Source organism: Chenopodium quinoa, unplaced genomic scaffold (genome assembly GCF_001683475.1).
Source record: "Chenopodium quinoa cultivar QQ74 unplaced genomic scaffold, ASM168347v1, whole genome shotgun sequence".
NCBI lineage: Eukaryota > Viridiplantae > Streptophyta > Magnoliopsida > Caryophyllales > Amaranthaceae > Chenopodium > Chenopodium quinoa.
The window spans coordinates 1,431,536-1,459,130 of NW_018742966.1; the positions used below are offsets into that span (position 1 = coordinate 1,431,536).

At 31.2% G+C, this 27,595-nt stretch overlaps 2 protein-coding genes across 6 annotated transcripts; one reads left to right on the plus strand and one right to left on the minus strand.

Annotated features, from left to right (window-relative positions):
• Nucleotides 1–11,908: 11,908 nt before the first annotated feature.
• LOC110729024 lies at nt 11,909–16,299 on the minus strand. 2 transcript variants are annotated; one of them, XM_021908722.1, is made up of 3 exons: nt 16,154–16,299; nt 14,724–15,799; nt 11,909–14,364 (listed from the first exon to the last, which is right to left on the minus strand). In XM_021908722.1, exon 2 carries the CDS (start codon nt 15,406–15,408, stop codon nt 14,878–14,880), a length of 531 nt encoding a protein of 176 aa, XP_021764414.1. In that variant the 5' UTR covers nt 15,409–15,799; nt 16,154–16,299; the 3' UTR covers nt 11,909–14,364; nt 14,724–14,877. The 2 variants fall into 2 exon arrangements, with proteins under 2 accessions (XP_021764414.1, XP_021764413.1); XM_021908721.1 differs by having other exon boundaries at nt 11,909–15,799.
• Nucleotides 16,300–17,072: 773 nt separating this feature from the next.
• On the plus strand, nt 17,073–23,181 carry LOC110729025 (4-hydroxy-tetrahydrodipicolinate reductase 2, chloroplastic-like). 4 transcript variants are annotated; one of them, XM_021908726.1, is made up of 9 exons: nt 17,073–17,174; nt 17,310–17,522; nt 18,877–19,114; nt 19,879–20,012; nt 20,102–20,176; nt 20,813–20,914; nt 21,855–21,964; nt 22,053–22,140; nt 22,816–22,884. In XM_021908726.1, the coding sequence occupies exons 2-9, from the start codon at nt 17,322–17,324 to the stop codon at nt 22,882–22,884; spliced, it is 1,017 nt and encodes a 338-aa protein (XP_021764418.1). In that variant the 5' UTR covers nt 17,073–17,174; nt 17,310–17,321. The 4 variants fall into 4 exon arrangements, with proteins under 4 accessions (XP_021764418.1, XP_021764416.1, XP_021764417.1 ...); XM_021908724.1 differs by having other exon boundaries at nt 17,082–17,223; XM_021908725.1 differs by having other exon boundaries at nt 17,097–17,202.
• Nucleotides 23,182–27,595: the final 4,414 nt, after the last annotated feature.

Here is a 27,595-nt window from a genome sequence, read left to right on the forward strand (position 1 = left end):
AATGGTGGTCTTTTGCAACATTTTTTTTAAAAGGTGGTTATATGCAAAAATAAATAAATAAATAAATAAAAGATTTAAAAGGTGATTTTTTTTTGCAAAATTCCCTAATTAATCAAAAAAATTCATCTATATGACTACATGTGTGTCAAATTTAATGGAGCACCTAATAAAAATAAATAAAAAATAGAAAGGGAAGTAGGCTCATAGCATTTATTTATTTAAAAAAAAAGAGGGCTAAGTATGTGTAAAAAAGAAAAATACAGCAGTGTAAAGTACTATAATAACTACGGTAAAAGATTACTACAGTAAGGATCTGTTTACATTTACTTAAGTTCAGCTCCAACAAGTTCAGCTCCTAATTTCCCTCTCTCATAAAATATTAATTTCAGCTCAGTTCAGCTCCAATTAGTTCAGTTCGGTTCAGTTCAATAAATGTGAACAACCCTAAATGCGGTAAAAGATTTTGAGAGGACAAACCCAATCTTATACTCCCGTCACCGTACTATATGCCTATAAATTAGAAAATAATAAATAAATAAATAAACTACAAAGATACTACTTGTATAACACGTTTAGGTCAAGTTTTGCAATAGCAGGCCAAAATTTTCCGAAAGACTTGTCAGGCAATTGCAAAATTATGGTGAGGAAGAAGGGTGGGAGAGGAAGGGCATCATCATCCAGATCGAGTGGAAACACTGCAATTTCATCCGGTATAATTTTTCATCATCTACTAATTAATTAATTTTACTTCTAATATAATGTGTATAATCCTATGTACGTATTTGGTTTTTTAAAAAAAAATTAATTGTATGTTTTTTTTTTAATTTTGTTTAATTAAGAGTCTTTGTTACACCACATAGAAGAAGATACCGCATTACACTTTAGTGATTAATTAACGCTATCTACCTCATTCACGCTTGAGAGTAACCATATGGTTATTAGGGTTTTTTGCAATCATTAATCAAGTATTCAACAAACATACCAAAAAAAAAACAACCTACTTCATAAATGTTTTATTACTCGGATATCGTGGTAAGTTAAATGAAGTGAAAAGGGAAATACCCGTCCAAACTACTTCATTGTGTTTTGTAGTTTTTTTTTTTAATTATTTTTATGATCAATATAACTACTAACTGTTATCATGTTTGGTCTGTATTGTAGCTGCCGGAAAGTCATTGGCACTTCACAGAATAAATAACCTTTAAAATGGTAGAGTTGCACTCAAGAAGTATACTCAAAATCTTACAGAAGTAATCATGGATGAAAGTATTCAGGGCAAGTGAGAACATATTATAGAAAAAAATGAACACGAGTTTGATGTAGGGATTTTTTTTCTGTTATATAATAAATCCTTAATGAGAAAAAAATTATTTCTATTAAGTTTTACGGTGATGTTTGCAGCAAGTGAGAACGGTAACGTTTGGAGAAATCAAATATGAAACAGAAACATTTATATTTCACTTTTTAGAGGCGCCGATATTTTATTCGGTCTTATATTGGAGTTATTGTTATATTAATGTACTCCATTTGATTTGATGAGTATTTTGTATATTATGTGTATTTTTTTTTTAAAAAAAAAGTGTTCATTTTGACATTACACTTATTTTTTTATAATTGTGTACAATCCTACGTAAACAAATTATATTAAACTATATAAATATTAACAAATTACGTGAAAACATATATTATAATAATATATTTTAAATAAAATTGTGGGTCAATTGAATCCATTATGAGTGAAAGTTTATATCGATTAAATATTTATGTATATTTATTTTTTTATAGAGTGATTTTCATTAATTTTCTAAATTGATGAGTAAAGCAATGCAGGCTGATATAGCTGTTTTGGTAAAAAAAACATTTTTTTTTACTAATTAATTTTTTAAGTGCTAAACTTTGTTTTGTATTCATATTTAGTTTGTATCTGTAAACAAATATAAGAATGAAATTAATGAGGATGAAAAAATAGAGTAGAAAAAAGGTTTATTTACTGATCTCCACTTTTCTGCTGCTACCGAATGCTTCATTCTGTTAAGAGACTTTTATGCAAAAGAAAACAAGACCAACGTCTACACATTATCCAAGATGTTTTGAACCAAGCATGGAAAGAGTGGGAAGATCCAGAAAAACCGAAGGGAAAGAGAAGGTTATTTTTTTGTCCCGAAATTGTTTATCCCCTCTTATAAGATACATATCTTATTTTGACTGACTTTTTTTTATAACAGTGTTGTGTTAAGCAAAGAAGAAGATGATGATAATGAGAAGGATGAAACTAGGTTAGTATAGCTTTTTAGTGATTTTCATTGATGTAAAAAATTTCTCTTTTTGGTTTAGACTTTTAATGATATTCCATTTTTCTTTAACAGTAGTTTTTAATCATCTTCAGTTTCTATTAAATAACTGTAGTCTTGGAACCGAAGCCCAAGAAGAGGAGTTGTCATTTAATAACAGTAGTCCTGGAACCCAAGCCCAAGAAGACTTGTCATCAGATATTTAGATCAATCAGGAGATCAAGGTAGTTTGATCATCTGTAAAAGCCATAATACTTTCGAACTTTTTCGTCTTTTATGAAATAAATAGAGTTGATGACAATTTTGGAATGTATGAAGGGATGAAGATTGTGAGTGCGGAAGTTTGTCTACCATTTTCGTTTATTCCTGGGTCACCATCTCAATTGAAAAATTTTGAGCAGTTGGTATCATTGGGATTAGATAATGCTAGTATTTTAAGTATTAGAGATGAAGTACAAATTATCGAGGACGGACTTTCGGTAACTTTGTTGGTAGTCGAGCGTGTGAAAACAATTGAGGATTTTTTTTCCTTGGAGCTCACAAAGTTTAATAATGAAGTAAACCGTTCAGATAATGCCATAAGAATGTGGTGGAATGTAATTGAGGTCAAGTTTAAGAGAATTTATCGGTATGTTCTATTACTGCTAGTCAATTAATAGGTGTCTTTCTAATATTTATACATCAAATTAACTAGCATTTTTAATTTTTTTTTTTGTTTACAGTGATGTAGTAGATACATTGGTGTATCTACACTCCAAGAATTATGGATGTGGAAATCTGTTTGAGGTGAAACATAATGCAATCTACATCACCAATAAAGAGCATGTTCGTTTGCTTCCTTCTTTAGATAAAGATGTTACTTTTGTTAGTGATATACAAGAATTGGGAAAGCATATACGAGGGGTGATCAATCTACCATGTGTTGGGCATAGTCTTGCTCTGAGTAATCTTGATGATAATCTTTCTCATTTTTTCACATATTTGGATCATAGAAAGCTGTATGTATTTTTGTTTTAAAATTTATTTAATTTTTAACATTTAACTTTTTATCATGTTTTTGGAATTGTGTATTCCTAATTGTTTGTTTTTGAAATTTTGTTGATAGGAAACATGTTCCTAGTTGGTGGTTGCTTGATCACCCTGTGTTGTGGACAACACAAGAACGTGTAAACTTCATCAACAATTTCATAAGGTTGACAAAGATGAAACAGTTTGCCCACTTTCCTAGGACTTTGGCATATGTGATGAGGAAAGACGACATTTCGTACTTTTGGGCAAAACATATTCCTCCTGGAATATTTGAAGAAATCTGGAAAAAGGGGATCCGAAACGTCAGCCTATTGAGTCTATTGTGGATGGAAAAGACTTCAAGGATCATGGTTGGATTCAAGTGGCCCCTTACCGGACAAATAATGATATTTTGAGATATATGATGGTTGTATATCATCATTATAATGATGGAGCGTACGCCTCATATAGAACTAAGGTAACTCTTTCTTTTTCTTTTTATTCAAATGTCGGGTTAACTTGTGTGCCATTTCAACTTAAGATTTATATATTTCTTTCTTCAGAATCTGGATGATGTGGCAATAGAAGTTCAATTAATGCAAATTTTTCCAAAGATTTATATACATTTGGTGGATACAATATTTGCATGCGTTGAAAGGTAAATGTTTATTTATAAAAATAAGCTTCTATAGGTAATGATTTTGTTATAATTCATAATTTATAATGTTGCTATTTCTTATGGTATTTGTTTTTAGCGGCTGCTTAACACATGAAGATTTGAAGATGTTATCACGTCACAGTTGGAAGGTGAGTTGACTTGGTGAACTATGTATGTTATGTTTGCCGGTATATGCTTGAAGTTGTGTTATCATAAAGCATGTCAAGAGAGATAATAATGATTCAGGATGCATTTATGAGAGTTGATCTTTCAATGTAGTCAATTCAGGTCAGTTTGGAGCTGCATTGTGGTGAATTATTTGTCATTGGCTTGGCAACAACTATTGTAGGGAATTTAATTTGTGTTACTGGGAGTTTGATTGTTTTGTTGTTGGTAATGCAACTTATGGTTCGGCTTTTTGCTTTGCTGTCAAAGTTAGACTTACTCCCTACCTTAAAATGCTATGCGCTAAATTTACGGCCTCCTTAGCTTCATACCTTAACTGCATCCTAGGAAATGTAATTATTAGAAGCTAGCATTGAACCTGTTAGGAAAATAGGAAGTGATTTGTTGATTGTTATTCCACTGCTTGCCTCATCTGATCTATTCTCATTCATAATTCATTTTCTCGTTTCAGTTATTTGAATGAGTTACTATTGTATGGAAATGAAAGTCCTCTGGAAAATTGTTTATACAGTTCAAAACATTCTTAGGATTCTATAATGCTGCAATGGATAGAGCACCTGCTATATGTGCATAGATGCAAATTACTGATGGTCAGACTTCACTTGTTTATTTTTTTTATTAATTTTATTTTATTTATTTATTTATTTTTATGAAAAGAGCTCAGTTTTAAGACCATGTTGGTTCCATCAATCAGCCTTCGTATTGGGGAAAGTATTTCAAGCTGTTCTCAAATCTCAATACCTATTCTCAGGCCAATTTAGAATTGGATGTACATCTTTTTACAGTATTTTGTAACCATTTGTGTGTACTTATTGTTAATCTATTTTATCTGTATTTTTCAATAATTTAAAGATATCCTGAAGACCTATGCCCAACAAATGGTTGACGAAGCTTGGAAAATGTGGATAACAAGTGTTTCTCAAGCACGAACAAGTTGATGAGCATGACTAGGGTATGAAAGTTGAATGACTTGGATCTGTTTAAATTGTTGTAACTTTATGGGAAATGTTGCAGCATGTTTTTTTTGGGAAATTTATGGCACATGTAGTAAATGTAAGGCACATATAACTTGAATTATTAGAATCTTTGACGTCATGACTGAAGTTCACCCTATTTGTATTGCTCTTACCTGTATATGCATTCGAGCCACAAAAACCACGTTGTGCTTGTAGCTTAATGATCTTCATTCTTGGTACCAGCTCAAGACCACATTCAATATCCCTCACCTCTGCTTTGAACGAGGAACATAATCCCAAGTTGAGAGAAAAACCCATAGCACAACCTCCCATAGCAACCTATTGCCGCGCCATCCAAGTTGAGTGCATACAAGTATACCACCAATGAGGAGCAACCCACTTAATATAGGCTTCTATGCATGTAATTTGTGGAGTATACTCTCCCCACAGGAAGCTTTTAACATCAATAGGAATTTCATGGTTTCGATTAAAAGCCATGTTATTCCTCCACAGTTCCACCTTTATAACCAACTAATTAATTAATTTTACTTCTAATATAATGTGTATAAACCTATGTATGTATTTGATTTTTTAAAAAAAAAAATTAATCGTATGTTTTTTTTAAAATTTTGTTTAATTAAGAGTCTTTAATTTGTTACACCACGTAGAAGAAGATACCACATTACACTTTAGTGGTTAATTAACGCTATATACCTCATTCACGCTTGAGAGTAACCATAGGGTTATTAGCGTTTTTTGCAATCATTAATCAAGTATTCAAAAAACATAAAAAAAAAAAAAAAAAAAAAACAACCTACTTCATAAATGTTTTATTACTCGGACATCGTGGTAAGTTAAATGAAGTGAAAAGGGAAATACCCATCCAAACTACTTCATTGTGTTTTGTAGTTTTTTTTATTATTATTTTTATGATCGATATAAATACTAACTGTTATCATGTTTGGTCTTTATTGTAGCTGCCGGAAAATCATTGGCACTTCACAGAATAAATAACCTTGAAAATGGTAGAGATGCACTCAAGAAATATACTCAAAATCTTACAGAAGTAATCATGGATGAAAGTATTCAGGGCCAGTGAGAACATATTATAAAAAAAAAATGAAGACGAGTTTGAGGTAGGGATTTTTTATGTTATAATAAATCCTTAATAAGAAAAAAAATTATTTGTATTAAGTTTTACGATGATGTTTGCAGCAATTGAGAACGGTAACGTTTGGAGAAATCAAATATGAAACAGAAACATTTATATTTCACTTTTTAGAGGCGCCAGTATTTTATTCGGTCTTATATTGGATTTATTGTTATATTAATGTACTCCATTTGATTTGATGAGTATTTTGTATATTATGTGTATTTTTTTAAAAAAAAAAAAAAAAAAAAGTGTTCATTTTGACATTACACTATTTTTTTATAATTGGGTACAGTTCTACGTAAACAAATTATATTAAACTATATAAATATTAAAGAATTATGTGAAAACATATATTATAATAATATATTTTAAATAAAATTGTGGGTCAATTGAATCCATTACGAGTGAAAGTTTATATCGAGTTAATATTTATGTATATTTTTTTTTGTAGAGTGATTTTCATTAATTTTCTAAATTGATGAGTAAAGCAATACAGGCTGATATAGCTGTTTTGTTAAAAACATTTTTTTTACAAATATAATTTTTAAGTGCTAAACTTTGTTTTGTATTCATATTTAGTTTGTATCTGTAAACAAATATAAGAATGAAATTAATGAGGATGAAAAAATAGAGCAGAAAAAAGGGTTTATTTATTTGATCTCTATCACGGCATCAATCAAATTTTGACAGCGGTTAACAAAATTGATAATCCAAATGAGAATCAAAAAAGGTTTGATTCATATTTTTTTCTATTTAACTTCTCGTGCATGTATATTAAATTAATGAAAATATTTTTGTTATTCTTCAATTTCAGATATAATGAAATAACTGATTTTTTGATTAGTGGATCTGTACTTTTTGGACTTACAGCTGGTACATGTAAAAAATTTAATTTCGAAAAACCTTAAATCTTTCCTATCATATGCTTCATTGAGTTATTGGATAAATTTGAATTATCATATGCTCGTACAACTAAAGTCCCGATTCAAGAATATGTTACATTTGTGTTTTTTTTCAATTATTTGTTATTTTTTTTAAAAGAACATTATTTGTTAATTAACAAAGCTTCTCATGCAAAATATGTGACATTAAAATATGACATTATTTGTATTTATAGTTTGTTTAATTTTCATTTATGTAGCTATATTTTGTTTTTTATAGTTTAATTTAAGGGAATATACATCCTTTGATTATATAAAATTATATAGGAAAGTAATAATATAAAATTTTTAATGAGCTATATCAATCTATTTAATGTTACTAATTACGTGTGTCAAATTCAATCGAATACATTACAAAAACTAAGAAAGTAGGCTAGTGAAAAAAAAGTTACAGCAGTGTAAAGTAATATAGTAAGTTAGTAAGCACGATAAAAGATTTGAGAGGACAAACTGAATTTTATACTTCTTGCTACTATTTGATTGTATAACACGTTTACTATTGGTAGCACTCTAGCAGAGGAGGTGAAATTCGCAATATCAGGCCGATTTTTCCGGAAAGAGACGTCAAGCAATTGAAAATGGTGAGGAAGAGGGGTGGGAGAGGAAGGGCATTCTCATCTAAATAAATCTAAATCTACAGGAAGAGGAAAGAGTGCAATTCTCAAGGTATAATTTTACATCATCTAAGTGTTAATTATGCTTCAATTTAAGGGTTTTTGTTAAACCACCATTGTTGAAGCTTGGGAAGAAGAAGATAATACACTTAAAAATCAAGTAATTATGGTGTTATTAATTAGGGTTATATGCAATCATTAATGAAGTATTTAAAAACACAAAAATCCTCTCCAATTGCTTATTAAAAAATTGTACTGGTATAAAGTTACCTATTTGATCTGAAAATGTACACTATAACGTGAATTTAAGAACTAGAGTTATTTATGTTTTTCATTATAAATTAGTGCAAAAAACACGGTACAACTTAGTCCGATTAATACATCAATTGAGACCAAAAGGTAACTCAGCTCGAGGCCAAGTCCGCGTGCTTCACATTTCCTCTCGCTACCAAATAGCTGACATTTTTACCAAGCCCACATATTCTGTTCGTGCCAGCCGATTGCCTCCCCCCGCTACGACTGCGGAGTGTATTAGACAATGTATACATTATTCCCTAGGCCGCTGCTATTAATGATTATGTAATGTTTCCCTATGCATCATGTATTACTTAACTTAGGCCCTTTGTAATTTGTATATATACCCAGTGAAGTGAATAGTCAAGGATTGCATTCCTATAGGATTATTCTATGGAAGAGTAACTTCTAAGTCGTATTTTATACTTCCTTCACTTTCTTTAATTCTCTAAATCATTTTGTTTGCATTACGCTAGGGAAAGGGAGGAGTAGGAAAAAGAAGGAAGAGAAAGGGAGGTAAGGGCGAGCGGTCCCCTAGCATAAGAGGGATGGACCCTATGACCTCTTAGAGCCCTAGGAAGTCTATTTTTCCTCTAACATCATTAATAGTTTTGTTTCCATGTTCTGCAACTTAAAGACTAAGAAATGCTCAATTAACAAGAAAAGGTGTGTATTTGACTCCTTCTATGTGTATATAAAGAGAAGGAAAATTAGTGACAACTATTCTGGGGAATTTTACACCTATGATTTTAAAGGGAAAGGAATATATCATTCACAGTTAGTTTATTCTAGTGTTTTATTTAGAATTATAATGATTGGAAACGGGTATTGTATTAACGTTTTTATTCTTACCGTCATGTTTGTGGCAGGACCCATTTGGAGAAATCAAATATGAATCAGAGAGATCTGTATTTCACTTTTTAGATGCCCCAGTATTTTATTTTGTTTTGGACTAGATATTTTATTATATTGTTGGTTTAAAAGTCTTTTAATGAACATAATTATAGCAAATATTTATCTTCTTTTTTTTTTTTAATGTAGAGTGATTTTCGTTATGCTTTTTAATTGATGAATAAAGCAAGGGCGGCCGACATAGCTATCCTGGTAAGTACTTTTTTTTTCAACAATATGTATTGATTTTTAAGTACTAAAGTTTGTTCTGTATACAGTTTGTATCTCTCGGCGAGGACGAGAATGAAATCGATGAGGTTGAAAAACAAGAACAAACACAAATGTTTATTTTCTTGATTTCGACCCTCGGCATCAAAAAAAGTTCTAATAGCAATCAACAAAATCGATAGTCCAAATGAGAGTCAACAAAGGTTTGATTTATATTTCTTTTATTTTACTTCTCGTTTATTCATACTAGTTGGACCGCCGCGTTAACCAACTTTAAATGCAAATATGAATCAACTTAAGATTAAAAGAATGACTAATCACCTGAAAAAAAACATTTTAGACAACATTAGGATATAATAATAATATATAAAGACAAATTAGAGTTATAAGTTAAATCACAACATTACACTTTCTCCGTTTTTTAAAATCACAACATTTCTTTCTTTCTTCTTTTTTCAAATACGGAATTAATCCTCAGGTTCCTCTAAAAACAACAACAAATACAATGAAAAAATGGAAAAGACTCTCTTAGTCTTTTTAAGATGTTAAATCATATTTTTCAAAAAAAAAAAAAAAAAGATGTTAAATCACAACATTTACAAAACATAATTTTGCACACACTCTTTTGACCGTCTTTTATAATTTATACATTAAAAATATAACAGTAAAATTGTGTGGGATCTTGTTAGATTTTCCCAAAATATATTTATATAATATCAATTTTTTTTATTATAACACAACTAAAAATATGTAAATCATAAGATGTATATACACACATGCAAGTGACCATGAATATTATGATTATTTATTTAACTTTTTTTATAAGCTCAATTTTACAGATTAGAGTGTGTCGGCCCTTCTACCACACCTCTTTTTAAGAATAATTAGTTAGAACCGAAAGATAGTTTAAAATAAACGTTATTAAAACTAAGAATAATAATAAAAAAACTTTTAGTAAATGAAATTAACCCTTAAAAATTGAAATGAACTCCATATAAACAAAAATAAACTCAACTAATGAAGATAAACCTAAACGAAATGAAAAATAAATAAAATAAACAATTAAAACCCAAAATAACGAAGATAAAAAAAATAAATAAATAAACAAAACCCACCACAATAAAAGCAATTTTTTTGTGTGTGTTTAGAGAGCCACATAAGGGCGGGGTGAGAAATGATTCCAAGATCACTTGAGACCAAGAAGGAAGCTCTAACCACTTGAGCTATCTCTCACTCTCTAAAAATAAAAAATTAAAAAAGGGCCGGGGAAAATTTGAGTACTTCTTTGTTCCTATTTTTTTGCTCCTTTGCAAAAATACGGGCCAAATTAAACATTAAATTCTTTGATGATAAAATACTCTAAATCTATAAGAGACAATATATTTTGGATTTGTCTCATTGTATATTTTATCAATATCTATCTATTGTAGTTTTTATAAATTTTTACACGCCAAATGGAGAAAGACCGTGAAGCCCCAAAAAGTTAAAGGAAAAATTGTTAAAAATAATATAACCTTTGGCACATTCTTTTTTAATAACACAACTTTTTGATTATTTTGTAATAATACAACCTTAAGGGAAAGTTCATATTAAACAAGACAAAATCGAATTTTCGGTTGGAAAAAATGGAGCAAAATATTAGATTATTAGTGAACGAGAATGTATAACATGCACTAATTTCTACTCCGTACCATATCTTTTAATATTTCATACTCTTTCCGTGTTTTAATAAGTATTACATTTTGGCCAGCACAAAATTTTAGACACTTTTATTAACTCAAATAAAATAAGAGGTAAGTGGGATAGTTAGAGTATTAAAAAAATTGTACAAGAAAGATAGTAGGTTTAATAGTTTATTGAAAAGTAACGAATGTGAGGGGAAAAAAAAGAATAAAAAAAAATATATATTGAGTTTGAGGGAGAACCATGATAAGAGAGATATATATATTATTAAAGTGTAAATTTTTTGCTAAAATAATGTAATACTTATTGAAACACGTCCGCATTTGATAAGTGTAAACTTATTAAAATACGAAAAGTGTAATGAGTAATATGTAATTTATACTTATTAATAATTAAATATATTATTGGTCAACATTTTACATCGATATGTGTACCAAGTTATCAAAAAATTACGATCGAAATACGTAAATAGAAAGATTTTGTAAAACGGATGAAGTAATATATAGTGTATATAAAGGTGTCCTATAGTCTATACGGTTATACCTATAATGTCTATATACTCCCTCTGTTTTTAATTACTTGCTCCATTTCTCTTGGGCACGTATGCCGATGCTAATTTTTGATCAATTATATGTTTAATAATCAATAAGTATAAATTCTAACAATTAAAAATTAATAATCTATTCATTGAGACAATTCCAACAAGTACCCACAAGACTATATTTTTTCTTATGTATAAATCACAAACATTAGTCAAAGTAGGACAAATAAATAGTGTAAAAAATAGAAATGGAACAAGTATTTAAAAATGAAGGGAGTATATAATAACTATCCATGTAATATAAAGGAGAATACTTCCAAAAAAAAAATGTAGTTTATCACTTCATATTAGTAGGACATGTTTGGTAGATAAACTCTAACCTACAAAAAGTCACCAACGTAAGCCCAAAAAAAAAAAAAAAAAAAAAAAAAAAAAAAGTAAGAAGCAGCAAACTCCGTAGGACATAAATGGAATTGTGCAATATCTTTGTACTGTACAACTACCCTTTAATAGCAAACCATCAATTCTCGTATTAATCCCAACTATGAGTTATTATTGTATAATCTAAACTTTAATGTGAGTCTTCTTTTATTACTCCATTTACTTGTTTAACCTATTATAACATGTTATTTATATTTTTTTTAATATAATTGCTAGTTAATTTTATTTTTATTTTTATGTTTTTTGAAAAAATTTGTTAGTTACTCTTACTGATTTTGCTCTTGCTGTATATTAATACTTTCATTTTCTATTTGTTGTGATGTACTACTTTTAAACAACTATTTGTGTTTTTTTTTTTTTACGCAACTTAATTTTGTTTATGAAAAAACATATTGGTTGTATTATGTAGCATATGATGAAATTAAGTTGATTAAGGAAAAATAAAAAAAAAAGTACCAAGTATCTTGTTTACTCTATGTCATCTTTTGAGAACAAAGTATCACATATTGTTTCAATCACATTTTTATTTCTTCTAGGGGTGCATGGTTTTCCCTTACTAACTCTGTTTCTCGGAGATAATGATTCTACAAGCTCATCTTTCTCATATACTACATAGCACTCCACACATTTATCCCTCACAGCTATCTTACTCATCTCCCTGACTTCATCATCACTGTAAACCCTCCTTAATCCTTTTTCTAAGCCATCAACCCTCCTTAATCCTTTTTCTAAGCCATCAATCCTGGAAATTAGGTAGTAGATTGTCTCAAATTTTTGATTCCCCACCACAACTTTTAGCAAACTCCAAACATAATTGATAAGAGTCAAGTTCAAAGGTCCTGCATTCACCCCTAAAATATTGCAATACCCCATTATCCTTCTTGAATGAACCACCACAGTACACCACATTTTCAAAGTCACCACAATGTCCATGTTCTACTCAATAATTGTCAAACCAAATTAAACAAAAAATAAAACTCAATTATATGGAAATTTAGGTAATAAACGAATCAAAGTAACTCGTAATCAACCAATACAAACCCCTGCAAATTAAAAATAAGATAAAATCAACCTTAAGCAACTTACAACTCAATTTCAACAAATAACTTAAAAAAAAAAAAAGGAAAAATTGAAAGTGCAAACTAACCTTTAAAAAGCATAATTGTAGACCATGAAATTGAAAATTTGTTCTTCGTTGTGCGTGAAGAATGAACAAAAAATTGTGAAATGGAAGAACTTGATTTTTTGGGGGGTTTTTTACATTGTACGGTGGGGTAGTGGGGCAAGTATAGGTTATTAATTGTTTTTGTTTTTACTTTTCTTTTCTTTTTTTTTTTTTATTGTTTTTTGTTTTTTTTTTTTTTTTAATGTAGAAGTAAATCATTTTTGGAGGGAGTTGAGCACTACATCTTCTATTTACTTGCATAATCGGTAATCAGTCTTAATGGAGTAATAAAAGAAGACTCAAATTAAAGTTTAGATTATACAATAATAACTCATAGTTTGGATTAATATGAGAAGACCTCTCATAGTTTGGATTATTTATGTGAATTTTTCCAAAAAAAATCACATGAATAATTTAAATTATGGTCATTCTTCTAAATTCCAATATTAAGCTCTTACTCAAGGTTACTCTATAATAATCCAAACTATACAAGACATCTTCTTCTATTGAACTATGACCGGATAAAACTGGTTAAACAAGTCATTTAGCCACATGTCTCATAATTATTGGCTTTCCATAAATAAAAATTTTAAGGATTAATTTGAAAATCAGAATACCCCCCTCTTGCTATCCTACATACTCACTGCAATTTCTCCACCATTGCCGGGAACCCTAAACTCCTCCCAAACTTCACTCTGTCACAAATCACCACCACAAAGCTACCACTTTTTGTAACGGCTAGTAAAAGTACCATGGGTGGTGCAGTGTTGTTGTTCACTTGTTCATGACAGTGCATCGATTCTTCTTGTGTGTGAAAATGGAGAACAAGGATGATTTGGTAGTTTGTGGTTGATATTGGAATAAAGTAGCACGTATGATATTGTTGTTTTTAATATTGGCCCAAATATTGACAATGAGGCAAAAAAAAGGGATAAGGGGAGTACCTAATAAGTAACAACCTATGGTGTTACAAGACTTACAACCTATGGTATGATAAACCCATTCAACATTAATAGAGGATAAAAAGAAACAAGAATAGAGGCAAAAAGAATTAACTAAGCTTTGGTGTACTCTGAAGTCTTTAAATAAAAACACATTAATTAATTAATAGTATATCAAACAGAGATCTGAAGTCCTTAAATAAATACACTATAATAAATTAATAGTATATCAAACAGGGATAACTAAGCCGCTTACAGAAACAACCAGGGGTTGCATTACTATGGCAATGCATATTATAGCTCAGAGGCAAAGGTAAAGAACAGCCAAGACGACAGCCCTCGGATATATATAGATATTTCAGCAACCCAAGCCCTGCATACAATAACATTTACTTTATTATAAAAAGGATGGGTTGTATTTTTACATATCCAACCAAAAGAAGTTGATCACAGGTAACACTATTACTACCACAATCATCATTAAATTTAGAGATGTGCATTCATGTTTTTAAGGGTTTGGATTATGTCGGGTTTGGTTTTGAGTCCACAGCCTGTGAAGCTAAATTTTAAGTGAAGTGGGTTGGAACTATTTTGCATGCGTCTAATGGAGCTACACCTAACAGTAGTTTATACTTGTTGAAACCATATTAAAACAAGACTCTACAAAGAATGGTAACACTTAATTGATCAACCTTTAGAGCTAAAACAAAATGTGGTATAAGTAAGAATTACCTAAAGCACTAAGAAACGGATAGGCTCCATGTGCGTTTTCAAGGAAAAGCAGTTGACAGCAACAGGAGTGACAAGCACCTCAGTAGGAGTAGTGCCCTTAACTCTGAAAGCCTTACCTTTGGAAGCCTTACCTTCCACAGAAAAGGGGTAGGCACTAGGCAGTGGCCAAGCAAAACATATCCTTGCCCAAATGAAGCATGTCTGTGAACTCAAAGACACAAATATTGACAGGAAAATAAGCAGAATACACAACTTTCAACCATGACTTGGTCAATATATCATAGGCAGTAATGCAGTCACGCGACAGCATAGTCCCATTCCCGGTATGGGAATACAGGACACCATCAGCTAAAGCTCTAGCAGGCCACCAGGTAAAGAAATTATGAGCAAGGCAATCCCATGTTTCAGTGGCAGGGTAATAAGCATAAAGAGCACGAGCATTATCGAAATGCACGAGAAGACGTTGATTGTTTTCATCAGGAATCACAGGAGAAGAGACGCAGAAACGCTCCACAGGAAGATCAGTAGGTGGTTGGGGCAAGGGCTTCCACTCCCCAGCATCAGGAGTAAACTCCTCGCCGATACACAACTCTGTCTCTGAACCTCCCAAAGCATATATTTTACCCCAAGAGAAGCGCAAGACAGAGCCATCCGGCGGTGCTTCATGACAGGGGCACTCATCCATCTAATGGACTCGGACTTTGATCCAGAAGGATCACACTCATCCTCATCGTCGCACTGATTAAGCAGTGAAAGTGCATGTGATTTGGTCAAGAATAAAGCAGATGCACCCAGGTGGATGTGGTGGTCTGAGCCACGGAAAAAATCATAATCTGCTTTGGTATCACCACCAAAATTATAGATCAAAGGTCCCAAACGGACTGCACTACCTAATCCAATTTCGTTCAACAGTGTGGCAATAGGAGTTTTTCGAATTTTCTCTGCTTTCAAGTCCATCACATAAAATTCAGACTGCCATCCTCCATGCATAAATTCTGCTAAGATAACTTCTTTCCCCTCAGAACATGAATGCATCCTATTTTCTTCCATTTCCTTTCAAAATAAATCAAGCGCACCTGCTTTCGGTTTACCATCAGTTCAAACAACTATGCAACAATGGCGGATATTAATAATAGAAATTAAAAACCAACAATTCATCCATCTACCTCTACCGGAGAGGGGAATGCAATGTATTGTATCCAAATTTTGATCTTTACCTTAAAGGGTTATGCAATGTATTGAATCCAAATTTCAAATAAAACTCATAATTTTCTTCTCAATTAGTAATTATAAAATCCTAGAATTAATAATTATAAAGATAAACCATAATTCTATTACCAAATTAAGAAGAACCCTAAATTGTGTACTAAGAATTAAATTGACGATTGTGTAATTGAAATTCGATGATTACAAAAAGAAAAACATCTTACCTCAGAAGCTACTTCAATGGAAGATATAAATATCAGAAGCCACCTCAGTGAAGAATGTGGAGTGCGCTTCAATGGGTATTGTATTTGAAGGTCTGATTTGATTTAATCTTACTACTCGTATATTTTCTCACTTTTAATGGGTACAATTTTTTCATTATTTTCATTGAAATACACAATTAGTCAATTACATACACTTATCAATAGGTACATGACTACATATGTCCCGTACTCACTAATTTCTAAATTTTTTAACCAAACAAATTTAAAATATTATCACAAATCTCCCAAGCACTCTAACAACTATAGGCATGTTCACTTCAGCTTAATTTCAGTTTAGCTTATAATTTCCTTCTCTCATAAACTATTCATTTCAGTTCAGTTCAATTCATGAACATACCCTAATTGGACATACGTGTCATTGTCATACATTCTTATAATACTTTCATACATTCATATAATATTGTCATAATTCTCTTAATTAGGTGGGTAGGAAATCAACCGCCAAACCTCTATCCATCCCAAAGGGGGACATGTAACTCTCTTATTTAATTTGACCTGCCCACTAATAACCCTAATTAATATGCCTTCAACTAATACAAGATTATTAAGCAAACGTAAACTCTTCTAATCGCTCCTTTCTAGTTCATTCCATATCAAATCTAACAAGTTTTAATTACTCAATCAATTTTAATACTTTTCCAATTAGTTACAATCAATTTTAATATTTCACAAGTCCTAATAAAATTAAAGAAAATTACTTGCTATTTCGAAATGAACCGAGAATTTAACGTAAAGTCTTCCATATTCTTCTACTCGTATTATGTTGGACCAGATTAGTGAACCTAGCCATTAGCCGCCTAGCCGGATGCTTAATTGGCTAATTGCTAATGATGCTTATTTGGCTAATTGCTAATTATCTTATATGGCACATTAAGCTAACAAGTACGGAGTATTAGCCAACCTTAAAATTTGCTACTAGTCTCTGGCTTTCTCCCTGCACGGCTGCACTGTCCCAAATTAGGTTTTTTTCTATTTCCGTTTTTACTGTTGTAAGCACAAATTATTCTTGGGTTTGTTTCTTCAACTCATTTCATTGGTAGATAATCTGTAAATTCACTTAGTAAAGATTGCATTTTTAATTTTTTTTTGGTTGCAGGTTAGAAGATAAATGGCATTTGCAGTTAAAGTTCCTGTGAATTTGAGCATTTCTTCACAATGCAAATTTGTGGGATTTCCTGGGAATAAATTTAGAAATTATGGGTATGAAAATGGGCGTAGTTTGTTTGTTTCAGCAGCAATGTCAAGTAGCCCTGCTCCAAATGTTGAAAATCTTTCTATCAAGTCCAAAGATATTGGATTGCCCCTTATGGTATAAACCCTCTACTTTTTTCTTAATTAATTGATGTTTAATTTGTAATTCTTGTACTTGCTATCATGTTCAATTGGTATATTTAATTTGTAATTCTTGTAATCGCTTTCATGTTAAATTGCTAAAGTGGGTTCGTTTTGTAATTTGATATAATTTCCTGAGAAACTGTTGAAATTACTGATTTTCGAGCCCCGGAAATGTATACTTGGCCTATGTTTTGAGGATGGAAGGAGTGTATGAGTTTTACTTAGCTGTATAAACCATCAATTGTTATGGATAGGTGCTTATTTCAATTTATCAAGACTTGAATTATAACACATTTATCTCATTTGTAGAATGGTAGTACACGAACGACAGTAATTTCCCTAAAATCGAAAATTCTACTGGGGAGCGAATGGGATTAGATACCCCAGTAGTTCTAGCCGTAAACGATGGATACTAGGCGCTGTGCGTATCGACCCGTGCAGTGTTGTAGCTAACGCGTTAAGTATCCTAATTTACAATGGATATAAAACCTGATGTTTGCTGTTTAGATTCCTAGTGATACCCTGCCGTCAAAACAATTAGATGAATGAAAAGTTGTCGCAACTCAATGTTGAAATGTTATCGTGATTGTCACTTGTATGTGTCTGTTACTTCCTCGTGATTGTAACTTACATTTGTGCTCTGATAAAATATGAGAGGATGGTGAATGAGTGTGGATGCTGAGATTGGAACTGGCTATATTCAGGGAGTTCTCAGTGCTTTTCAAATGACATAAGGAAGGGGAGAGAGGGATACCTTTTTGTATCAGTGTGTTTAGGTGTTAATATTTAGATACGAGTCCATAAGACTGCAATGGGGGGATGTATAGAGTTCAAGAGACATGGGGGCAGAATCTTCAACTTTACGGCTTTACCACACAATTAATTTTTTTCTTTTTCTTTTAACATGGGTAGTGGGACTGGCTATAGAGAATGGCTTTTTGAAATTATAACATGTGGATTATGGCATGCTCTAATTCCTAGATTTCCAAAGCTTAGCATCAATTTAATGTCTTGATGAATTATAAAACATCAATGTTAACGTCTAGAAAAATATAATAATAATGCTTAGATGCAGAAGTACCTATAACAATGTGGTCAGCTATTGATTATATTCTTGGAGCTACTTAAAGAAATCTAAGATAGCTATCTTTAATTGTTTTTCATTCGACGGAAGTTGATAGAATTATATAGTCATTGCTCTGCTATTATTTTGTTGTTTTTAGAGATGGCATTTCATTTTTATGTGAATATCATGGCTGTAACAAAATCATGTGTTAGGCAGATATATTTTCTTAGAATCTTTGTTCTATGTGATTTTTTGATTGTAGGTCAATAGTTGCATGGGGAAAATGGGAAAGGCAGTTATTGAAGCAGCAGCTAATGCTGGACTTCATATTGTTCCTGTATCATTTGGTGCTCAGGAAGAAAGTGGGCAGCTTGTCCAAGTGGGGGGTAAAGAAATTCAGGTCTACAGTCCTTCAGAAAGAGAAGATATCCTTGCTTCTGTCTATGATGAATATCCTGAGCTGATTGTGGTAGACTATACTGTGCCAAGTGCAGTAAATGGTAGGCAGAACATGTGAAAATTGGTAACTTATAATTCGGTTTCTTTTCTCTTAAAAGCGCTGAATGGGGTGAACTCTTTGATAATTGACACCATCTGAACTTTATCATGTTACTAGAAGATTAAAAAAGCCCCCATTGTAAATAATTGGCCGTAAAATAACAGGTTTACACCTTCAATGTGGATGCTTCCTTGTTGAAGAGCAATCATCAATCATTATCTTATGTGCAATACCTCATCTCTTTAGTTATGTGCAATCAAAATAAAGAATTTTCTTTTTCTTTTTCTTTTTCTTTTTCTTTGCTATCTTGCATTTGACTATTTTGTTTAATAATCAATGTGTGATCATTAGGTTTTCAATATTTATCATGTCTTGGCTTAATCATATCATTCTATCTATATTGAGTTCTTCCTTTCTGCTGAATACTCTCTGTGTGTGTGTGTGTGCGCGTGCGTGGATTTGACCAGTGAAACTTTAAACCAAGCTCTCTACCCTTTTGTTTCTATAGATATGCAACAATTTTGTTGGCCAGCGGTCAAGCTAGATGCAGAAAGACAGAACCCTATTGCAAACATTTTAAAATGTGCCATAAATGTTATGGCCTGATTGTTGAATAATTTCGAGCTAGACTCAAAGTTGCTAATGTTTTTTTTAATATGTAGAAGGCTCTATGATAATAATATTGTTGGAGAAGTATCCAATCAGCTTTGATTCTTGGAAATACCTTCTAGTTTGAATGATATTTTTGTATAACTTGGTATGCAGACAATGCAGAGTTGTATTGCAAAATTGGGGTGCCATTTGTGATTGGAACCACTGGTGGAGATAGGGAGAGACTCCATAAGACTGTGTTGGACTCAAAAAATTATGCTGTCATATCACCGCAGATGGGAAAGCAGGTGTTCATTTATAGTCCTGTAGCCTAAGCCAGTTTCAGAATATCTATTGTTGTTCTCTTCACTGGATATCTAAACCCTTGGCTTTTAAGGTTGTGGCATTTCTTGCAGCCATGGAAATTATGGCGGAACAATTCCCTGGAGCCTTTTCTGGATATTCTCTTCAGGTATTTCCTCTCATGCTCTCTCTGACGCATACAAAAACTTTTTTTATTAGCTGGTTTCAGCATTCATGACAAGTTCCATTTACTGTTTGTCTGGAGCAAGTTTCCATTTCAATATCATGTGCTTGCATTTGTGATATTTTTGAGTACTTAAAGTCTTAAAGATGAATGTAGTTTTTTGTTGATACTGACCAATCTTAAAGCAGTCTGATTCAAGCAGTGTCATAGACTCATATCCGTTATCTGATACTTCCTCCGTTCTTTTATTATTGCACCACTTGCCTTTTTAGGAAGTTTTACAAATATTGCACCATTTCCTCTTTAGGAAAAAAATAATTTGTGTTCACACTACAAATACCTAACATACCCTTGCTTTTTCACACTTACTTTTTAATTTATCAATATATCACATGGGTAATTTTGTATTTTTACCTTTCTCTCTCTTACTTTTTTCCCCTACTAAAATATTTGTACCCAACCCCTACGGTGCAATAATAAAAAAAACGGAGGAAGTATATGGTTGAGTATTGTCTGCCAGTTGTGAGTTTGATTTTGCTGTTGCCTAGTCATATATATAGGTTAGATGGCATGGTTTGACTGCTGAATTATTGGATATGACTGATAACTTGTGTTTTGAAGGTCATGGAGTCTCATCAAGCCAACAAAAAGGATGCATCTGGGACTGCTAAGGCTGTTATCTCATGCTTTCAGAAGCTTGGAGTGGACTTTGATATGGATCAGGTAGGTGTCTCTTGTACACGGGTTAATTACTTTGGTGAACCCTTTTTAATTTTGACCAATTTACTTTACAATAGTCCTTTGGATGACTATTTGATCCCCGCAGCAAGTTAGGGAAATCCAAATCATCTTTCTGATAACATCATATTACTTTCACATGGATAATTAACATTACTATCCTTGAATTTGACTTTTTACACCTCTTCTTGTAGGTTTATTGGATTTGTTATGACATGCGTATATATTCACTTATTTAATCTCATTCAACCTTGACCTTCTTTCTGATCTCTGTTTTAGTTTGTTATGAATGTATGGAGTGTTACGCTTTATCTTATTTTAATTTTTTTTATTGTGTGTGTGTGTGGTAGGGGGGGGGGGGTTTGGGCATGGAGACATGGAGCTGTTAATTTTACGTTTGGACCTGGGAATACATAAATGGAGAATGATAAGCAAGTTTGTACTGTAGTTTACTACCTTAAGCTTTAAAACTCCATGCTTCTTTGTTAGATAGGAACACAAGAAGAGAGATTGGTTCTGAATGCTTTCTGAGCCTGCATTTTCCTGATGCTAGTCCTGTGCACCTTGCAACAGTGTAGCTCATAAAATTGTTAATATGAAGTATATGATAATTTTAAACTGACAATTTGTGGAAAACCTTTTATTTTCTTTTCTCTTTGTAAGTTTCTCTAAAACTCTTCAGCTTATGATCATCAACTTCAAATCATAGTAAGGCTATTGCTTTACTAAACATAATATTTTGTATATTGCGAATTTGCAATGTATGTGTTTAGAACTTTAGAATACCTTTGGAGCTTTCTTAGAGAACATCATCTAAAGAACCTTAATTGTCCTTGTGTGATTTGAGTTGCTGTCATCATCATTTGTATTTGATCATAATGTGAATTTTTTCCTTCTTCTGATCATTCACTCGTATTCTTATCAGATACAACTAATACGGGATCCTGAGCTGCAAGTTGAGATGGTTGGTGTCCCGAAAGAACATGTTTCTGGTCATGCATTCCACATGTACCACCTAACGTCTCCTGACCAAACGTAAGCTGCACTTCACACTCACCTATTTTAGATCTATGTTTAATCTATTCCTACTAAAGAGTTTAGCGCTTTTTGGTTTCTCCTTTAGGGTATCATTTGAGTTTCAGCATAATGTGTGTGGAAGGTCTATATATGCTGAGGGTACTGTCGATGCTGCACTTTTCCTGGCAAAGAAGGTAAATGGCTTCTTTTGTTCAAATGTTTCATTTTTCTTCACTCTTTATGATGTTAAATTAATGGACATTGTGGTGATTTGATTTCAAATTATTATCAAAATATGATGGTGCATGTTGTGGAAAGGAAATTTCTCTCGTAATGAAATGCTCATTCTTGGCCTATCTCATACTGTCATGCCTACCTTGTAATTTATATCTTGAATTTGAGGATTTTTTCCTCCTCCCTAAGGACTGGGAAGATTGGTTAAGGAGTTAATATGTAACAATTATTGTTAAATTATGCAATGTGGAGGTGGGGATCAGTTACTAGTTTGGAACTTGGCTCCAAGAGCTGCAGAATGAGTTTTTTTAGTATGCTATATGAGGTAAGCGACATAGTGTACCTGTTTTTCAGTGCAAGTATGGTACCCGGGATGTTATGGAGTATTATATGGTTGCTGGATTGATTGCTAGTTTGTATCAATTCCGAGTAACATAGTTGTTAGTATGAAATTCTGAAATCAAGAACTTATTGTATTGGCATATCAATTTAAAGAAATTTAGAGTGAAATCCTACTTTCAAAACACAGTTTTCTGGCGCATCAAAATAGGTTGCTGAACTTGATTTTCTTTATATTTTTGCTGTAATATTGATGTTGCATAAACCCATGAGGACTAACACCGCGGTTTGTACAGGTTCAATCCAAGGCTACAAAACGGATTTACAATATGATTGATGTCTTGCGTGAAGGCAACATGCGATGATATGTCTGAGCTGTTGCGATAATTAGAGATCGTTAGCAACTCAGTTCAATGGTTCACATTTTCCAACTTTGTACCATTTAGAACGAGAGATCTTTGTTGGGTAGCATGTATGATGTATCTGTAGGGAACCAGAGTAACAGGCTTGAGCATATTTTTGTAGTTTAGGGTGTTAAGTTGCCTTTATGATCCAGAATACATGGGAAGGCCCAAGATATTTAGGCTTAAGTGTTAAACTACTACTTTACTCACCTATCTCTTCAACTATGAAATAAATTCAAGACAGAGTTTGTAATAATTTGATGGGTAATTAGGAATCCTTACGTAATATGGTTATTGGTTATCTAAATGAAGATAATATGTGTGTCCGAGCATAGTAGGAGTTTATTTAAGAACGGAGGAAGTAAACGTTTTTAGAATGGCGTCAATGTCCCAACCTAGTTTAGGGAGAGATGAACCGGTATCCATGACAAAAATACTTCGGATTGGGCTTATTAAGCAGTACGACTTATCTTGTCTAAAAGAATGGCATCAAACTTAAGAGCTAAATTTACTCAAATTGGTAGTAGCATAATGACATTGTCTATGCACTTTAAATATGTATGATCCTGCTTAATGACTCAACCTTCCATTTAATTTCTTGGAAATTATTGTATGTTTGCTCTAATGTATAGTGAAGATATGACAAGTAAAGCATCTTCTAAACGAATATTTTCCCTAATTTTATGTATGAAATTTGGATACCCTTCCATGCTTCCTAAAAGACTGTTAATTTCTCTTAATGACTCCCTTTTTTCTCCAAGGCATAAAAAAAGTTTACTTTATGCTTATTCAAATTAGTGTGAATCACTCTATTCACATTGCTTTTTATCTTGAACTCTTCTTTTCCCTTCTAAAAATTTGTAAGGTTAGATGTCAATTTCTACACCGGATAATTTTAGGTTTTATTAAAGTCGATTTCTTTTAGGGTTTAAAGCTAGACGAGATTCTGTTTCACATTATATATCATTGTATACAAATTTTTCAAAGGAATCATGAACCGTGGGGATTATATGAGTCAGAGTTTTAAAATTATATTCAACTGAAACGCATATATTGTATATTAAAGTTGTATGGTATAGAACTTAGTAAATTCTATTATTATCATATAATATTATGATTTTTTTTATTTGCTTTTTAAAAATTTAGGCCATGGCTCAAATAAAAAAAATAAAAAATAAATAATTAAATTACTCCATCTAATTTTAATACTTTTTTAATAAGATATTTATGTGATGTTAATTGAAATAAATAATTATCTATTGCTCTTCTTTAGCAAACATATAGAATAAGATATGGCATATTACAAACCGAGGGAAAAAAATTAATAAGTTATTCATGTACGGAGTATAAACTTGATTCCAAAACTCAAGTTGTGCTTTTTACAAGGAATTTTATTCTTGCACCAGCTAGTCAAATAGAAAAAAGATGAAAAGCTAAAGCATAAATGTGTGATTTTTTTTTTTTAGTAAATGTGTGATAATCTTTTGTAAAGGATACAAATATATTCATGTAAAATCTCAAATTCTTACTTTTAGTAAAAGGAATTAAGGACATAAAATAATGGAAAAGAGACAAAAAGCAACCTAATCCAAACCACCAACTTTTATGAAAAATTGCCATGCGTTAGTTCGAGGAGATTAATGTAATATGTAGTACGTGGTCCTCCCACTAATAAGCTCATACCAATTAAATTATAAATTTAAATGAGTGTGGGGTTTTAAATTTTTTATTTTTATTATTTCTTTTTATGTCGACCCATATATTATGAGATAAAGTGCTTTGTTAACAAGCAATTTGGAAGACATTTTAGCACGGTCAAAGTAAATTATACGTCATTATATTCCCACAAACTTGAAAATTTTATAATCAAGTGATGAATACTATAGTACCATCTATTTTATTTGGTAGTTGTAAAATAGTACTAGCTCTACTTTACAGGATAGTAAATCCGATAATGGTATTAAATTAAAGACCTAATATCAAATCCCGTTAACATATACTACGTATATTTTTTTATAAGTCCTATAATACCTGTGAAAAAATTAATAATAATAATAATAATAATAATAACTACCTTAAGTTATTACAACCAAAAATTGGTGAGAAGCCTTGTTTAATTTATACATGACTTTCTCACAAGTCACACCCCTTAACCAAAAGTCAATTCTTGTTTGGTTCATTAAGAAATATATAATCCACTTTCTTAAAATTTTGTAGCGTTTGTTATCTAAGTTATTATGCTAATAATCTTTCATATTCAATGTCATTCTTTTTAAACCTTGTTTAATTTTAAGGAACAATTTTTTTCAAACTTTATATTAAGTCTATGAAAACTATTCCTTTTTAGGGGTAAGGTCGGAGCGGGTGAAAAATTAAAAAGTACAAGTAATATTTATCAAATATCTTATTTTAATTGTTGAAAAGTTTAAATTTGCTTCTCTATACATAATATGTAATATAGGGACATCAAACATGTCATACACATTATAAATATAATGAAATTATATTTAAAAACAACAATATAATTATTGTACTTTGTCTAAAAAAAAAATTATTGTACTCCATAATATATCTAATTGACATTTGTCACTTATCAGGTTTAGTGTGAGGAGGAACCTTTTTCAATGATGAAAATTAAAAAAACTTTTAGCTCCAAAATGATGAAAAAATTAGGGATCTAGAGGGACCATACAAATAATTAAATTAGTAACTTAAGGCAAAGTGCAAATTAATTTTGGGTTAATTAGTAGGACCCAATCAAAAGTTAGAGGGTCATGACTCTTGTTTAAGACAGTTGGTCAGTTAGAGATACACTATAAACATGTTATATGATCTCATAATCGTATAAAATCTTAGTGGGACATACTTAGCTTAACATTATTATTAAATTAATTAAGGAGACAACCATCATTAAAAAAAAGCTACACCCCCCTCCTCTCCTTAATCTTAACACTTAATTAATAATTGATTAATACATATATAATATTAATTAATTAAACCAACCCACCTTTAACTTTACTCTAGTACCAAGAATAGTAATTTTATTTTTGAAGCATATTTGCACATTTATAGAATTATAGGTAGTGTAGCATATGGTTTTATTGGGACCTCCAACTGCCATAACTACCATGACTTGGAGTCACATGGGTGCATTGCCTTTAATGACCCGACTAAAGTAATTAAGATATTTCTCTCTATTTTAATAATAAAAATTTTATAATATGGTTTTGATTAATAGTATGATACTCCATTTGTTGAGCAATATGAAAGAAAAAACAGTTATTCTTGCATAAAATGGTCTTAATTTGGTTAGTAGTATTGAAAACTTGTCGGTTTTATTACTAAATTGGCTAGGCATAGTGTTATTGATCTTCACATGGCCCCCCTATGATCTTCACATGCATGATGTTTATAATGAGTAAGATAAATTTTCAGTCTTTAGTGTTGTTGATTTGTACTAAATTCCATATTTATACTTTAAAGTGTTTTGTGACTTGGGATTTTGGGAGTGATATGATCGGAGTATTGGTTCGGGACCATCTTTTTTAAAAAAAAATAGAACATATGTTGCGGGCCAAAATTGAATCCTATTATGACACGAATGGTCGTTGCTGTTGAGATGGTTTTCTTCGTTTTATATGAATAATTAGACATACTTATAAAAATACACTGATGTATCTTTACGTTAATTTCCTTCTTAATTGTGATGCATTTAGGCCCTGCTCTTTTGAGTTGTTATGCTTTGCTGAAATCTACTTTACAGTGTTGGAAGTTGCTACTCTGCTCTGCTGAAATTTGATCTGTTTAGCCGAAATATGCTCTATTATGCTAACTCTTGCTCTGCCAGGCCAGAAGCTCAAAGAACAGGGCCTTAAACCAATTCTTTTTTTTTCGTTGTTAACACAATAATACGAATTTTTTAAAATTGTGCACTTGATTTTTATGAGTTTGAACTCGTATGACTTGACTAAAATATGTACTGCAAAAAGACCCGGGAAGTAGTAAAGAACGAAATATTATTATGAATCTTCAAAATATTATTTTGGGAAGTAGTCATTTGAACCACAATTCTAAACAATTTTGATTTAGTATTTTTGAATTTTTTTTTTAAATGCTTAAATTAATCAAAAAAAATTAATTTAGGAATTCATTTTTAATTTTTGAAAACTAAATATTTTAATTTTCGAAAAAATATTCAAATTTATTTATTAAATCAGTTTTAATTATTAATAAAATTAAAAACTAGAAAATTTAATTTAATTATAGTTATGAAATAATTGAATTAATTTTTAATTAATATTAACATTTTAAAATGATTTTAAAATCCTCGTTAAAAAAAATTTAAAAATTATTAAATCAAAATCATTCATTTAAAAAAATTATAATTGTTATTTTTCAAACGACAACTATACAATCATCCAATATATATATATACCCTTGAAATAAAAGAAAGACAAAAAAAGAACACTTTTCATTTTCGAATGTGGACACTCATGATATTGTATTTGCAATCAACATAACTTTTGGAATATTGATGATCAAAAGTTGACTTAAATTTATTTAACAAAATCCTTAATTAAATGTAGAGTTGATATATCTTATAAGAAACGAAGCCATAATTGCATTTTATGTACATCATGTTTTTGTCTTAGTAATATTATACAAGGTAGAA